The sequence below is a fragment of the Sander lucioperca genome, chromosome 5 (genome assembly GCF_008315115.2).
Source record: "Sander lucioperca isolate FBNREF2018 chromosome 5, SLUC_FBN_1.2, whole genome shotgun sequence".
NCBI lineage: Eukaryota > Metazoa > Chordata > Actinopteri > Perciformes > Percidae > Sander > Sander lucioperca.
In genome coordinates this window covers 16,347,289-16,365,565 of record NC_050177.1, presented here as the reverse complement: position 1 = coordinate 16,365,565, position 18,277 = coordinate 16,347,289, and the positions used below count along the sequence as shown (strand labels likewise).

At 41.0% G+C, this 18,277-nt stretch overlaps 1 protein-coding gene across 6 annotated transcripts in view; it reads left to right on the top strand.

The window, feature by feature from the left end:
- Positions 1-18,277, top strand: part of LOC116067474 (caskin-2-like) — a 75,075-nt gene that overhangs the window by 44,848 nt on the left and 11,950 nt on the right. For 4 of the 6 annotated variants that reach the window (XM_036001343.1, XM_031323917.2, XM_036001344.1 and 1 more), the window contains exons 7-15: positions 284-417; positions 7,442-7,550; positions 7,869-7,977; positions 8,127-8,221; positions 10,329-10,446; positions 12,569-12,697; positions 13,053-13,139; positions 14,723-14,850; positions 15,289-15,370. In XM_036001343.1, coding sequence (XP_035857236.1) covers positions 284-417; positions 7,442-7,550; positions 7,869-7,977; positions 8,127-8,221; positions 10,329-10,446; positions 12,569-12,697; positions 13,053-13,139; positions 14,723-14,850; positions 15,289-15,370 — 991 coding nt within the window. The remainder of the gene's footprint in view (positions 1-283; positions 418-7,441; positions 7,551-7,868; positions 7,978-8,126; positions 8,222-10,328; positions 10,447-12,568; positions 12,698-13,052; positions 13,140-14,722; positions 14,851-15,288; positions 15,371-18,277) is intronic. The other 2 variants (XM_031323919.2, XM_031323920.2) reach the window with 2 other exon arrangements.

Sequence of the window (18,277 nt, the reverse complement as noted above, 5' to 3'; positions counted from 1 at the left end):
ACAGACTTTGTGTGTGTGTGTTTGTGTGTGTGCGGAGGCTATGGTATCTTTAGACAGCTGCTGAGTAGTGGATAAGCCTCTGTACTAGCTTGACCCTATATATACTGTAAGGTACCATATATATTATTTCAATCCATATATTTTTACCACACAACCTCAGCTAGCAGGGCTTTGCATGCTTATTTAAGTATTGCTAATGCTGTAACTCTTGCCCTGATTCTGCCACTCCTCGGTTGTCACAGCTCATACTTCATCTGCATCAAGTCTTTGATTGTCTCCTCAGGTGGCTCAGTTACTGCTGAGCAGTAACATGGTGGCGGCGCTGTTAGAAGGGGAGGGGGGGCACGACAGCCTGGACCCTCCATCCACCACCCCCCTCCACCTGGCTGCCAGGAACGGACACAAAGACATCATCAAGTAAGACCACAAGCGAGGAGCAGTGTTTGATATGTGCTGTCATTCTATCACATGTCTATTTCTTCCCTCTCATCTCTACAGCAGCATCTGTCTACTTTACCCACTGCTTCTGCTACTGTCTACTTTAACCTAGTCTCGCTTTGCCAGACCTTCCTCCACAGCGCTGCGGAGGAGGGTCTGGCTAGTCCACCCAGCATTCCTGGATGGGAGAAAAACCTGCTCTGGTTTATTGGCATTTCTTTAAACCAATCACTGGTCACAACCAAACCACTACTACTGCTGTTACTGCTCCTACATCTTCTACTACTACTTCTACCACCACTACTACTACTATTACTGCTCCTACATCTTCTACTACTATTACTACCACCACCACCACTACTACTAATACTACTCCTACATCTTCTACTACTACTACCACTACTACTATTACTGCTCCTACATCTTCTACTACCACTACTACTACCACCACTACTACTACTATTACTGTTCCTACATCTTCTACTACTATTACTACCACCACCACCACTACTACTAATACTACTCCTACATCTTCTACTACTACTACTACCACTACTACTATTACTGCTCCTACATCTTCTACTACCACTACTACTACTATTACTGCTCCTACATCTTCTACTACTATTACTACCACCACTACTACTAATACTACTCCTACATCTTCTACTACTACTACTACCACTACTACTATTACTGCTCCTACATCTTCTACTACCACTACTACTACCACCACTACTACTACTATTACTGCTCCTACATCTTCTACTACTATTACTACCACCACTACTACTAATACTACTCTTACATCTTCTACTACTACTACCACTACTACTATTACTGCTCCTACATCTTCTACTACTACTACCACCACTACTACTACTATTACTGCTCCTACATCTTCTACTACTATTACTACCACCACTACTACTAATACTACTCCTACATCTTCTACTACTACCACTACTACTATTACTGCTCCTACATCTTCTACCACCACCACTACTACTAATATTACTGCTCCTACATCTTCTACTACTATTACTACCACCACTACTACTAATACTACTCCTACATCTTCTACTACTACTACCACTACTACTATTACTGCTCCTACATCTTCTACTACTATTACTACCACCACTACTACTAATACTACTCCTACATCTTCTACTACTACTACCACTACTACTAATACTACTCCTACATCTTCTACTACTACTACCACTACTACTATTACTGCTCCTACATCTTCTACTACCACTACTACTACTACTATTACTGCTCCTACATCTTCTACTACTATTACTACCACCACTACTACTACTATTACTGCTCCTACATCTTCTACTACTATTACTACCACCACCACTACTACTAATACTACTCCTACATCTTCTACTACCACTACTACTATTACTGCTCCTACATCTTCTATTACCACCACTACTACCACCACTACTACTACTATTACTGCTTCTACATCTTCTACTACTACTACTACTACTACCACCACCACCACTACTACTACTATTACTGCTCCTACATCTTCTACTACTATTACTACCACCACTACTACTACTATTACTGCTCCTACATCTTCTACTACTACTACTACTACTACTACCACCACCACTACTACTACTACTGCTCCTACATCTTCTACTACTACTACCACCACCACTACTACTACTACTGCTCCTACATCTTCTGCTCTTGCAACCACTGTTACTGTTGGTGCCTCTGTATTCACTGCTGCAGCTGAAACAACAACAACTACAACCACTAGTTCTACTACTACAGCTCTTTTTATTTCACTACTGCTATCACTATCACCACTACTACTGCTACTACTACCCTAACAGTACAGCTTGTGCTTGGACATGGTCCGATACCATTTCTTTCTCTCTCAATACTGATTCCGATACCTGAACTTGCGAATCGGCCGATACCGAGTATCGATCTGAAACCAGCTTGTTAAAAAAAATACAAAGATTGTATTATGTTTAGCTATGGCTCGGGTTAAACAATTTGTGAAATTTGAACAAACGCAGAGAATAAACGTCATCGAACTTTCTTTTATTATCCAGTTGGACAGCGAGTCAAAAGAAAATAACTACTTGAAAGTAGATTTTCTTCGGGGCTAAATTATGTGGTATCGGATCAGCGCATAAACTCCAGTACTTACCGATACCAGCATTTTAGGCAATATCAGTATCGGAACATTTCTACTTGTGCTACTACTGGGACAATTACTAGCACTGCTGTTACCATTAGCACTGCTACTGTTATACTCCACTGATACTACACAGAATAACATACATGTGTCAGGCTTTAACTCACAGCTGCAGGGGCCAAACATTTCCCCTCAGGTAGCTCCAGAAAGCAAAACTAGTAACACTCTCCACATCAGAAACAACACACTCCACTGTAGTGATATTTAATCCCAGTGACACACTTTCCCCATACCCAAAAGTGTGCTTTTTCTGCCAGCATATCTGTGTATATACAGTATCTCACAAAAGTGAGTACACCCCTCACATTTTAGTAAATATTTCATTATATCTTTTAATGGGACAACACTGAAGAAATTACAATTAATATCGGAAATCGGGCCCGATCACGTGGTTTCAGACTTGATCGGAATCGGACGTTACCTCCCGATCAGGACTCGGATATATATGTATATATATTCTCATTATTTTTTAACACATCTATAGTTATGCGGTGGCACAGAGTTAGACCCTTTTGACTCCACACAGAAACAGCAACGCGTGCGGCATGACATCACTTTGTTGCAGAGACGCTATTGGTTAAATGCCGGCAAAGTAGAACACAGAAGCAGCTTGAAGCAGAAAGCGCGAGTATGTCTGCGGTCTGGAGGTATTATAAAGTTGAATTATTATAGAAGTATCGGATCGGGACTCTGTATCGGTAGATACTCAAAATCAAGTGACTCGGACTCGAGGGCAAAAAAACCTGATCGGGACATCCCAAGTATTAAGTGTACAGCTTGTATAACAGTGTAAATGTGCTGTCCCCTCAAAATAACTCAACACACAGCCATTAATGTCTAAACTGCTGGCAACAAAAGTGAGTACACCCCTATGTTAAATTCCCATAGAGGCAGGCAGATTTTTATTTTTAAAGGCCAGTTATTTCATGGATCCAGGATACTATGCATCCTGATAAAGTTCCCTTGGCCTTTGGTATTAAAATCGCCCCACATCATCACATACCCTTCACCATACCTAGAGATTGGCATGGGGTACTTTCCATAAAATCATCTCTCAATGCAATCAAACCAGCTATTAGGCTAACTGAAATAAAACCATGCCAATCTCTAGGTATGGTGAAGGGTATGTGATGATGTGGGGCGATTTTAATTCCAAAGGCCAAGGGAACTTTATCAGGATGCATAGTATCCTGGATCCATGAAATAACTGGCCTTTAAAAATAAAAATCTGCCTGCCTCTATGGGAATTTAACATAGGGGTGTACTCACTTTTGTTGCCAGCAGTTTAGACATTAATGGCTGTGTGTTGAGTTATTTTGAGGGGACAGCACATTTACAGTTATACAAGCTGTACACTTAATACTTTATGTTGTAGCAAAGTGTAATTTCTTCAGTGTTGTCCCATTAAAAGATATAATGAAATATTTACTAAAATGTGAGGGGTGTACTCACTTTTGTGAGATACTGTATGTATGTGTTTAGCCAAGTAACTCCACCCTGCCTCTCAGACATGCTGCTAGCGATTATCAGATCTCTTTTGCAATACCCTCACCATCCTCCTCTCTCCTCCTCCTCCTGAACTGGAAAGTAGAACAGTCGACATGGAGGAGAAAAGACGAGCTTTCAACACAAACAGGAATAAGAAAAGTGACTGCATTAGCACACAAGTTTATTCAGAGTTTACTCAGCAGAATTTGGCTGTGATCTCCCACTAAGGGATTTATGTCTCTTCAAAGACTGCCACACTACAGCAGACGTCTTATAGTACCTACTCTTTGTATAGCTGGAGAAGCTTTCTGGCTCTGGTGAGAACTAAAGCTGCAAACATTTGCACCCAGACAACCAGGAGAAACGTTTATTCCAGGGAAGATGGAAAGACTTTTTTATACATTATATACAATAACTAAATTATGTATACACTCTAGTTATGTAGGAAAATAACTGTAATAAGTATGAATTGAGATTAAAAAAAGAGGTCTCTGATTGTGAAAATTCATAATGAAATTTGATCCGGAGGAGACCCCATGCGGAGGACCTTTGCCATAGCATATTTCATATTTAATGTTTACAAATGGACTGCTTATCTGCAGGACAGAGATGGAGAAGTTGAGCTTTATAGCAGACATTCAGCTCAGGGTTTCCCCCAAAAAAGTTGTTTAGCCCGGTGGCAAGTGTCTTTTTATAGCCGAGGGTCCAGCTGGGGCCAGTCCCAGCCTGATGGCAGCATTAATGTAGAGCCCAATAGTTTCTGTGATAGCAGAATCATGGACGGAATTGCAAAATTGAGAATAAAAAAAGCTACAAGACAGATTCCACAGGGCCCTACACATTAAGTCAGTGCTAAAAGCTGACTGGAGATTTGAAAATATGATTACGTCTAAGTTTCCAACCGAGCCGCCCCACTATAACTGTAGTTTAATAAACATCTTAAACATACATACAAACATTATTCACAGTGGCTAAGGCCTTTTGGAGGGTAGTCTATATCCACGACGGTCCACTTCCGGGATTGTTCCGATGCCACTGGAAATTTTGCCGGATTTCACTCTTTTCGGTTACTCATCTTCCTCGTCCTTTGTGTTGGCGTTCTAAACTCCGGTGGATTTCTGAGGACTATGGTTAACTGCTCCTCAGATCTCTGCAGGGTAAATCCAGACAGCTAGCTAGACTATCTGTCCAATCTGAGTTTTCTGTTGCACGACTAAAACTACTTTCGAAGCTACACGTTCCACCAAAACAAGTTCCTTCCTGAGACTATTTTGCAGAGGCACCGTGGCTCCGTCCGGCGCTTAGCACCGCCCAAGACGATTGTGATTGGTTTAAAGAAATGCCAATAAACCAGAGCACATTTTTTCTCCCATCCCAGAATGCTGTGTGGACTTGTCAGACCCTCTTCCGCTGTGCTGTAGAGGAAGGTCTGGCAAAGCGAGAGTAGTTAGGGGGCAATTTAGGCCCGGTGGGCCACTAGGCTCACAATACACTGGGGGAAACACTGCAGCCTTCTCAAGGTTTCATAGCAAGATGAAAGTGTTGGCTGCTGAGGAAAGGAAGGTGGAGCTACAATAGGTTGGCTTCAGGCTGCTTTTTTCATCAAACTTCGGTGTTATTTCTCCTGTCTTGTGTGATCTTGTCACGTCAAGTTAGTTTGTCAGCAGAAATCACGTTTCACACGTCACCATTAAGCTCAAACTAATGTAAACATATTTCTGTGGTAGTCCGGGAAATCATTCATTCTCATAACAGACTGTCAGGGCCACTGTTAGTGAAAAAAGACATTTGTTTATGAACAAAGTTGGAATTTTAGAAAACATTACAATAAAAAAGTCACAATATTTAGATCAAACTTGTAATCTTACAAGGTGTTTATTTTTATACTCCATTTCCCTTTACGACATTTTTTTTTGTAATATTGACTTTTTCCAGACTTTTTTGTTGTTGTAATTTCACAAGAAAAAGTAATATGTCCAGAATAGTTCCAGTTGTTAGGTTACAAGAAGTTTATTTTAATACTCGTCATAGTAAACAGGTGAGAGCAGTACGGGTTAATGGAAGGAAGTGATTTTCTATGGTTTGTTGTTTACATTTGTATTCTTATTACATGATGGCTCTTTTCTCATAAAAATGAATTTTTTTTACAATATAATTGTAATACTTCAAGAATAAGTTGTAAGTCATATGAAGTTGTTTTTATTTCTGTTTATTTTAATACCCTGTTGTAATAAATGGGTGAGCACAGTCCCTCAGCTTTGATGTGTGAAATAAGGGAAGTGATTTTTCTTGTCAAATAATTTTACAACAAAAAGTCTGATATGAGAGTAAAGTCATAATTAGAAATCAATGAGAATAATGTAATATTATAAGATGTTTGTTTAAGGACCTTTTTTCTTTTTTTAAAGTACGACTTAATTTGTAACATTTACTTTTCTCAGGATAAAAGTTGAAAGTCATGATAAAAGTGGCAATATTCTGAGAATAAAGTTGCATTATTACCAGATGTTTACTTTAATACTAGCTATGTGTCAACTTGTACTGTATGTGTCAAATGAAGGATGGATTTTTTTCAACTTTATTTGTAATTTAAATTGACATTTGTAATTTAAATTGACATTCTCAAAATATTATGTTCTACCACAACTTTATTCTCAATATCGGTTTTGTTTTCCTAACAGTGGCTCTAATACTCGCTCATACAGTCTGAGATGAGCGGACAAGCTTTCAGCAGCCTCAGTCATTTACACAAGTCACACACTGTTGTCCTCACATTGTTGATGATGATTACATTTCTGTTTTATTTTGGCTAACCATAACTAGTTTGACAGTTCAGATTCAGGTCAGATTAATTTATTTGTCATAGTTCCTTGTGTACTTACATACATAAAGAAAATGAAAAGACTGTTCTCCACCAGCCACTTGCAGGGCAACAGGGAAAGACAACAATCATACAGAAGTATGTAAGAATACATAGACTAAAATATATAAAACCAGAAAAGAAACATTTAAAAACCGTTAAAACGGTCGAGGGTACAGTGTTTTAAAGTGCTGTAGTATGTCGTTAGCAGGGCAGTGTGTTAAAGTGTTATGGTGCTCAACGCAGAATATCGTGATAACAATATTACATGCAATAAATAAACAGATTTTAATGTGTACTCAGTTCTGCATCTCTGCTGCTTTCACTATTCTTCTGAAACACAACAAACTGCTTGTTGAATTTAAAACAAATACAAGGAAATCATTTCTAACTTTTGTTTCATTGAACAAACTGAACAGGTTGCTGCTGAAAGCTGGCATTGACATCAACAGAGCCACCAAAGCGGGGACGTCTCTGCACGAGGCTGCCCTCTACGGCAAGACTGAAGTAGTGCGGCTGCTGCTGGATGTAAGAAAAGACGTGGCATCTAGTTTCTGTCCATCTAATGTGGGATTATGGAGGCTGACACTGATATTTTTGTATTGAAGGAGTAGATGGGAAGTCCGTGTCTTAAACTAACACAACCACACCACAATTCCACTGTTATTCTTTAATAAAGGAGGGAGGCGTTTGAGGGAGGGTTTGTTTTTAAATTGCACCTCACCCACACTAATCCCACGGTGCGTGCGTGTGTGCATGTGTGTGTGTGTGTGTGTGTGTGTGTGTGTGTGTGTGTGTGTGTTTGCGTGCGTGTGTGTCTGTGTGTTTTTGTTTTTTTTCTTCTAGGCGGGCATCAATGTGAACATGCGCAACACATACAATCAGACAGCTTTGGACATCGTCAACCAGTTCACCACCTCCACAGCCAGCAGGGAAATCAAACAGCTGCTGAGAGGTGTGTATAGCTCTCCACAACACTTTCTGATAGTTCAGTGATGCTGTTATGAAATGTGGATTTTGGCTTGAGACCGAGGCAGGGGAAACAGTGGGCGAGGGCCAATTTGAAATTCAGTGCTGTGTCTGTATCTTCCTGTCTCTGTGCAGAGGCATCCAGCTCTCTACAGGTCCGAGCGCTGAAGGACTACTGGAACCTCCACGACCCCACTGCTCTAAACCTCAGGGCTGGAGATCTTATTATGGTAAAAAATGTTGGCTGTTTGTTGAGAAAGAAACTTCTCTTTTTAATGGCTGTCTACTACAGTAAGCCCTGGGTTCACTCAGCAGACTCTTTCCTGCTACATGTCTTCCAGCTAAATTGTCAGGGGCTCCAATAAGAACTTAATTTCTATTTATAGCCTTTGTTAGCTTTGTTTGTAAAGCAGTTGTGTATTTATATGTCGCCTTAAAGATGCCAGAGGGGTAATGCATTTGTTAGTAGTGCTCATATTGAAGGAGACTTTGAAAAATGATAAAAGATCAACTTAAAATATCAGAAACACACTGAAATGTAAAAGCAATGTAAATAATCAAAATGAAGCATATTACAGATCACTGTCAATAATCAGTGGAATCCAGTTCTCACACACACACACACACACACACACACACACACACACACACACACACACACAGTGTTTGTGTGGGCTGTTGCGAGTAATTGAGTGTTCTCTGAGCAGGAGACCACAGCAGAGAAACAGGCACAAACCTGCTGCCGTCACTCTCTCAATAACACACTGTTTGCACTAATTCATGCGTGTGCACATCTGTGTGTTTGTTTGCTCACGGCCAGGGTGCTATTTTCCGGGGGGGGGGATGTGTGAGATTTCCCCCTTTCTGGTCTACATATCCCCTGTGGGGACAAAATGTATCTCCAGCTTGAAAGCGCTGTGTTTCATGTTGACACCACGTTGTGCTATTTCATTCTGAGATTATTTTCCATTGAATATTGAAGTTCATTAAGAAGTGCTTTGCCACGGCTGGCTGAGTGGCACTATATCCATTGGTATTGGAAGGGGATTTAATTCTTGCAGGTTTTGTTGTGCATGATCAAAAACTGCTTTTTTTTTCCACAAATTGCACCCTGCTCACGGCTGTGTATTTTGATATCTTTATACGAGTCATCATTGTGACATCCCAGACTCCTGTATGAACTTGTATGTTGTTGTGCGGTCTCCTGTCAGAAGGCAGAGGTGTTTGTGTTTGTCCTCCCCAGGCATTTAGTTAACACTCACAACGAATAGACTGTGCAGCTCATTGGCTCTCTCATTATGCTTCTAAAAGCATGCCTGGGGGAGTCACGCACGTGGCATGCATACTTAGGCCGGCTACACACTGGTTGCGTCGCGTGAGCGTGTCCGCTGCGTGGCGTGTCCGTTTATATTTTGGCTCCCATGGTAACAGGTTAGAGCTTGCACACTGCCTGTGTGACACGCACGTCTCAGGCGCGGCTCGAGCCGCGCCGAAAATGCACGCATGCTAGAAATGGAACCGACGCCTATTTTTCACGCAACACGCAAGTGTGTTGGAAGCGTTTCCAGGCAAAATAGAATAGGAAAAGATGTTTATGTGTCATTTTGACACTAATACATATTAATAAATGACATGTTGATGTTTGAAAGTCTCTAGGTTTTGATATAAATGCAGATATGAATGTAATTTAAAAAAAAAAAATAATAATCTGTAGCCTATTTTGCAGTCAATACTGCCGACGTTGTCTTTGCTGTAATCAAATCAGTCTATATTTATGTTTAACATGGTATTTCATTTTATCAATGGGAAACATACATGTGTCCAGACAAGGCTAGCAGCAGCAGCGCCGCATCATACATGTTTCTGGTGTGTAAAGACATAGAAAAATCCACGCAACAGAAACGCCACGCCCACGCCACGTACGCAGCGTGTAACCGGCCTTAGAGTTGATGTACAGTTGACAAGAGAAAAAGTTTGGAAAGCAAACCCCTCAAAGTTCCAAATTCACTTTTCCCCCCTTTCTAATCAAAGCTCTCTAAGAAAACAACAATAGAATCACAACCAAGTCAACAAGAACCATGTGTCATGTCAAATTAGAAGCCAGAGCAGGTTGATTGTAGATAAATAAAGACCGATGCCTTTAAAAACCAAATGAAGTAATAGATCTAAGTGAGCCGGGCAAGGTGTTCCAATCAGATGGCGCCTTAGATTTCAAGATGAAATAATGTGTTAGTGATTGAGTAATGTCCCATAGTCCTGTCTAACGTGATGGTGAGTGGCTGCGAGGCTAACGCTGTGTGCAGTGACTGAAGCGTGCTCCTGATTTGTCGGCGGCAGGTGGTGGAGCAGCACTCAGACGGCCGCTGGAAGGGTCACATCCATGACACCCAGCGGGGGACGGACCGCGTGGGCTTCTTCCCCCCCTCCGTGGTGGAGGTCCTCAGCAGACGAGCAGGTAGACAAACGGCAGCTCACACACATCTGCATCCACTCAGAGACACTCAGTGGGGGAAAGGAAGTACATTTACTTAAGTACTGTAGCTAGTGAGTGGACCTTGAGTTGAGTTTTTGTTCCCCTTTGTCTGACCTTGAATAAGCTAAAACAGAAAATGCTGTGTATACATTAACAAGGCAGTGGAATGTAACTAAGTATATTTACTCAAGTACTGTCCATAAGTAGACATTTTTCGGGTCACTTTCTACTTCTACTCTGCTACATTTCAGAGAGAAATATTGTACTTTTTACTCCACTACTTTCATCTGACAGCTTTAGTTACTAGTTACTTTACACATTAAGATTTCTGCACACAGAACACATGTAGTTTATAAAATCTGATGTTTTATTATAAATGAAACTAGCCGACAATATAACCTCCAAGTCCAGCTGAAATGATCAGACCATTAAACGCACAACTGTTTGGACCCTTTACACTTTCTACAATGGGAGGAGCATTCTTTACTTTTAATACTTTTAAGTACATTTTCCTGATGATACTTACAGACTTTTACTTAAGTAACATTTTCAATGCAGGACTTTTAGTTGTAACAGAGTATTTTTACAGTGTGGTATTAGGATCTGAATACTTCTTCCACCGCTGCATTAATGCAACTTGTGTCTTAATGTTGCCTTTTCTACCTGCTTTGTTGTTTTTAACTGTACTCTCCCTGGGCTCAGTAAGGACTGGATGTCAACCAGGCCGACGGGGCCTCATTAGACCTGCACAGATTAATCGATTAGTTGTCAACTATTAAATTAATCGCCAACTATTTTGATAATCGGTTTGAGTCATTTTTGTGTGGTCAGCTTGTTAAATGTGAGTTTTTTCTAGTTTCTTCTCTCCTCTGTGACAGTAAACTGAATATATTTGACATTTGAGGACGTCATCTCCATTTTCTGACATTTTAGAGACCAAACAACTAATCCATTCATCCAGAAAATAATTATCCGATTAATCGGAAAAAGGATGTACTGTCACCTATTTCTTTAGTGGAAGACCACTGAGAGCCAAGCGAGGATAAGTGTTTATATCATACAATACTATACTATATCATACTCTGACTATGACTTAGTCCCAGAGCCAGAACGGACCTCACACACTGGGTGCTGGAGCTGCACAGCGGTGTTAAAGGGGCTAACATAACCCAAGGGTTATATCTTAGCTAAGAATGTATCTCCACACTTGTACACAGGCAGGATCTATCATGTTGGCATACATGATCACTGGAGGGTTCAGCATGCTTGTATATCATCTGATTTAATCCCTGTGAATATGATCCCCATGCTTGTTTTGCAGCTGAAAAGCCATTGACATTCGAACAGCGAGGCAAGCACAGTGAGGGGTCCAATAACACACACACACACACACACACACACACACACACACACACACACACGCATGCGTGCGCACATAGATACTCACACACAGAGACACACATTAATAGGATTACTATGGCCAGATTGCAAAGTGTCAGCTCAGTACTAAAACCCTCACTCTGTGTGTGTGTGTGTGTGTGTATATGTGTGTGTTTTGAGGTTGAACAGACAAGAGAAAGAGAGTTTGACTTTAAGTCGTTGACAGGCCCTTTGCTTATTAGGCACTCTCAGTAGTGTGTGTGTGTGTGTGTGTGTGTGTGTGTGTGTGTGTGTGTGTGTGTGTGCGCCTGAGCTCTGTGATAATGTCAATGGTGTCAGCAACCGTGGACCAACAACACACAAAGGAAAAATAAGCTCTCTGAGCATCACTGGTGATCTTCCACTCTCTTTCAGCAGCCTCTTATGTAACACCCTTTTTTAGCTGTTGTTCCAAATACTGAATGAACAACAATACGTAAGGATCATAATGTGCTCACCACACTTCAAAAGGGTGGTGTTGTTGCCGTCTTACAGCCTGTTCCCACACCAGTGCATGCAGTTCAAACTGACACACACTCACACACACACACACACACACACACGCACACACACACACACACACACACACACACACACACACACACACACACACCCGCATGTACATGAACTTCCTTCCCTCACTCATGCATGCCAGCCTCAATCCATCCTGTCTCCCTGACCATAGGGGGCACTCTCTCCCGCCAAGCCTCAGTGCCCTGCCAACGCCAACAATATGTGTCCAGAGCGCCACCCTCAAGCCACGGTCCTGCCCCTCAGACTGATGACTCATACACCCTGGGCAATGATCCCACAGGTACACACACACACACACACACACACACACACACACCCCACCACCTTCTTCCCATGGGTTCACCACCTGTAACACATTCATGTCATCCCAAGCAGTGATGGATTATTGAACAGACCTACCGGGCACAGGCCAAGGGCCCCAAAAGCTCAACACCCCTCTCTCTGTTTGAAGTGACTGTTAACATTGCTTGTTGGAAAGTCAATCAAACAAATACATCGTCTCATAATCCGTCCCTGCTCCCAGGGTTCACCTTTCCCTCCCAAACAGCACCCTGATCCCCGTCTCCTCTGGTGCTCAGCGTCAGTCCACTCCCAGCATACAGTGAGTCTGTCTAAAGTGTGTGTGTGTTTGTTAGGTGCTCCACCTGACAGTCAGCCCTCAGCCCCAGCTAGTCGTGCTAGCCCCACTCAGGACATTTGGGTCCTCCGGAGCTCTCCCACTGGTAAGGGTGTGTGCTCCCAACCGGCCAGCCCTGTGTGATCCCATCCCAGCCATTCCTCTTTAAGGAAGCTTATTCCCATCTTTATCCCTTTATATCCCAAAGTCTTCACCTTACCATGCCCCCTCCCCCCAATAATCCAGTACCCATAACCATTGTGTATATATTGTCTTGCAGCAGGACATAACGGTAAGTGAGCAGCACTCCTTTAAAGCCTTTTCTTTAACCCCTGTGTTACTCCTGACCCTGTGTTACTGCTTTTTTTGCAGCTTGCCCCCCCGCTGAAATCCTGCACAGAAAAAAACATTAAAAACAATTATCTCAAGTCATTTCATCTAGGGAGTTATGAAAATTGTACTTTTTGTTTATAAGCAAAGAGATAATGTCATCTATAATTCCTGAAATTGGCAACATTTTAAAGAGTTTGAGAGTTAGATGAGAGGATTACTATCTAGAGCCGAGATATGACTAGCTTAGCTTAGCATAAAAGCTTACTAACTAACATGTTGTATCTCGTTTGTGTAATTCATACAAAAACAGAAATGTAAATCTGAATTTGCGATTCTAGGAGAAATGCTTTCTTGCTGAAATGGAGAAACTGTTGTTGGTTACATCATGCAGTAAGAATGTAACGATACATTGATCTGGATCCATATATCAGTTCAATGATTAACAATTCAATGTCAACGATACATTAAAATATCAATACCTATCGTCATCTTTAGGATCCGCCTTTATTTTGAAATTTACACTTTATATTTATTATTTTTTATTAAAAAAATAATTTGTTTTTCATTTAAATGGGTGATAGAGCTCAGTATTTAAATTGTCAAATCATATTTAGTTGCTTTCAGCAAACATTGTATTGGTGTCCAAACAATCACTACTATATACTATACATACACAATACTATCATATCAGGATAAAACCTGTGATTTACACCCCTACCATTCAACTCCCCCACACATTGTCATTTTTACATTTCTGTTAATATATGGGTTAAAGAAATGATTTACAATTAGTGAACTTTATACTTGTTGATAGGCCTATTTTTTAAAACTTTGGACAGAGCCAGGCCAGCTGTTTCTCCTAGCTTCCAGTCTGTATGCTAAGCTAAGCTAAGCCCCTCCCAGCCTCCATACCTGCCCACAGACATGAGATACGTATCGTTCTTCAAGATTCAAGAGGTTGTCATAAGCACAGTAAAGACAACTTGCACCATGCAATGCAATGCAAGCTTGCTTTGCCAGTCTTCCTTACACAGCGAATAACAAAGGAGAATAATACAATAAAGCTGAAACACAAAAAAGTTGTAATATTTTAACTAATTTAACTCTTGGAAAGAAAGAAAATAAGTGCATTTGCCAACGTGGTAAACTAATCCTTTAAGGGTGACTGGGAATTTCTATTGACTTGCTAAAATAGTTTTTTTTACAGTGCACTCAGACCACATACCTTAACCTACAAATGAACACCTACAATCTTGCGTTCTCTCCTCATTTCAGGATCAAATTCTATGCGAGTCTGATTGTACACTGTGATCTGTGTGTGTGTGTGTGTGTGTGTGTTTGTGTGTTTTCTGCCAGGTGACAGGAACAGTGTTGGGAGTGCGGGCAGCGTGGGCAGCAGCCGCAGCGCCGGGAGCGGCCAGAGCTCAGAGAGCGGCCACAAACACAACGGGATTCCAAATCGCCACAACGCTGACTACACCAAGGTCAGATGTGCTCAGATGTCTCCACTATCACATACACATTGTCATTAATATTCACTTGTTTGAACATTTTAATGAACATTTTAATTGGAAAGAAACTCCCGCACACTGTCTAACTTCAGGCAAATGGTGTTACATCTTGAGAAGCTGTTCTTCTCCCTTCTGAGGGCTTCTCAGGATGTAACACCATTTGCCTGAAGATGGTCTAGTACCGAAACGTTGCCTACTATTAATCTTTATATTTTTTGCAAGTTAGACAGTGTGCGGGAGTTTCTTTGCAAGTTTTGACCTGCTTGGCCCCCTCCGTATAACCTGTCTCACGTTGTATTTTTCTGTACTAATGAACATTTTAATACAAGATGATCTGACTTCCCGTGTTGGATATGGTGTGCAGTGCACCTCAGTATTAATTGCATCTTCTTTCATGGTGTTTGTGTGCAGCTGGCTCCCTCTGCTGGCGAGTCAGGAGACCATCTCCACATTACGGGAGCAGAGCACAGCAAACAGGCATACGGATCCACAGGTCGGTCTTCTGCCTTCTTCCTGCGTTTAACAACAATAATATATATTATATTTATAGATATACTATCAATTCCAATGATAAAACTTCTCTTTGTCTCGGCTTCTTTCTACAAACAAAATCTGACATTCCAGTAAAAAGTTGTAATTACAGAAAAAAAGTCATATTATGAGAATAAATTCATAGAATTACAATGAAAAGGTTGCTTCAAGAACAAATGATGTGATGTTTGTATGGTATGATTAGATTAGGTAGTCTAGTATAATTTCCTGACGCTCTATATACCCTACAGTTACTCTTAAGTCTTGGAAAAGTGTTCTTTCCTATGAGCGATAAACAGCTCTGGTCTGCGTCTGCAGCCTATGTCACCTCTGGCTACCTTCGCTAAGCTCCAACTCTGCGGCAGGTGCCATTGGGCTACATCTCCACCGCTACGTCTTGGTTTTTAAACGTAGTTTTGAGCCAAAAGCGATCTTAGAATAACTAATCTCTGTTTAAACTAACACACCCAAACCTCATATCTCATCAACATTCTGGTATACTGGGCATAAACAGGAGGCAGTGTGGAGACTCCGCCCACTGCTGGTAGTTGCCATGGTAACGTTAGTAGCTTCAAGTCTCAGAGAACGAGACGTCGTGACCGATAAGACCCAATCAGGAGGAGAAAGGTCTCCGTTTGCGGAGGTTGAGAGTGCAACACAACCCCGCAGATTCCAAACCAAAACAGGTCAGAAGAGCTTCCAAATGTCTCTGGTTTAGGGGCTCAGAAACACCAGAGCAGGGGGAATGAGAGGAAGAAACACCAGAGCAGGGGGAATGAGAGGAGGAAACACCAGAGCAGGGGGAATGAGAGGAAGAAACGTAGCAAAAGATATTCCTTTTTATACCAAAACGCAGCAATGTAAATGTAGCCCTAGTCCTGGGATCCTTATCCACTGCATCCACTAAGAAGCTTAGGAAAGAGGCTGTACACTGTCAGAGGTGGGGAAGGCTGGATGAAGTCATCGGTTGGTTTCACAAAAGCGCGCACGTTTACTTTCCCACCTCCTCAGATAAAGCAGTGCACAGTCTTCTCATCCAGATAGATTCTGTCTCCCTTTCATATCGTTTCCAGAGTCCTGACGCCTGAGCCTTAATCCTTTTCTGATGCCAGGAATTCTGCACTCTCTGACTCAGTCCAGTTATGGACTCATACTGTACATCATGTCGTTGATTTCACTTCCTTTAAATGTTCTAAACTCTATGATAATGATGCTTATTGGTGAAAATGTCTGGTCATTCCTCATTTAACACATAAAAGGTGACAGACTGCTCTCACCTCGTAAGTATTCAAATCTCACAATATAACGTTTTTCTTGAAATATTATGACTTTTTCTTGAAAATGTTTAACTATTGATACTATATTTTCTATGTATTGCAGTTTTCTTCCTCTTAATATTATGACTTTGTCTAGAAATGATGACTTATTTCTCATAACATTATGACTTTATTCTTAAAATCTCTGTCCTAATAATTGGTTTTATGAAGGCAAAATACATGTATGTCAGTGCAAGAAAACCAAGTTAGAAGATTACTTAACTTAAATATCTTTTTCTTAAGATTTAGATCTGTTTTTAGGACTCATAAGCAAGAAATACATAAAGGTAAACAGCATCAAAACCCTGCATACTATGATTGTAACATGTTGAACATCACTGTAGCTACTTATACCTGAGGAATGTGATGAAAGACCCATGTAGCAGTATTGCTTTAGTTCTGCAGATTGAGCTGTTATTGCTCTAGGTCTCAAAGGAAATGAGATGGGAGGAGAGGGAAAGGTTTAACTCGCCTCACCACAGAAACCAATAAAACCACAGGCTTCTCTCCACCACACCAGCCATTACAGCACTGAGGAAGCACTGCAGCCTGGCAGAATGGGTCTTTGTGCGTGCATGCTGATAGATCTTAACGGCAGGTGCAGAAAGTCATAGAAAAGCTGACAATGTTGCAGCTATTCTGTGAGAATGTGACTTTGAAAATGTTAGGGAGTAGGGCTGCACAATAAATCCCAATGTTATCGAAATCGCAATATGGATTAGTGCAGAGATCTTCAACAGGGGGTCCGGGACCCCTATGGGGTCCTCCGAGTTACTCCAGGGGGGCCACCAAATTATTGTTTGATAGTTTATATATATATATATATATATATATATATATATATATATATATATATATGTGTGTGTGTCTGAAAATATACATTAACATGAATCCAACATATTATCTGTAAAGATAAATCTTTTTTTTTAATTTAAACAACATTGATGATAGGCTTACTGGCCTATAGGTAAGGTAGGTCCACTGATACAGTTAAGCTTAAGGATTCACTGTTCCACATTTTAACATTAAAACATGACGTATACATATATGTCAACAATTATTGTAATAGCTTATTATTGAATGTGCCAAAAAAAGGTGGATCTAAAGGCTCTAGGCCGCCCTAGACCTTATTGTAGGCCCAGTTTAATATGCAACTCTATTTTATACAATATATGTTGTAAGGGGTCCCTGATCCGTCTCTCTTTCAGCTGAGGGGTCCTTGGTCTAAAAACGTTGAAGACCCCTGGACTAGTGCAATATACAAATCGCAGGGGGGGGAGGGGGGGAGGGGGGGGCGCAACATTTATTAAAGGCAAAATGTGCATCAAACCATTCAGAATTAAGTATTGTGGTGCTGCTGAGACGTCCCGGCCTACAAATCTGTCCTACAGACTAAAGAAAACAAACTTTGTTTGGTACAGATCCACACACTATATTTTTTATAATTTTAATATTTTTCAATGAAAATGAGAATAATGGTACAACAATGATTTTTCCCTCCAATATCGTGAATCACATCACAATTGCAATATCAGTCAAAATAATCCCAATGA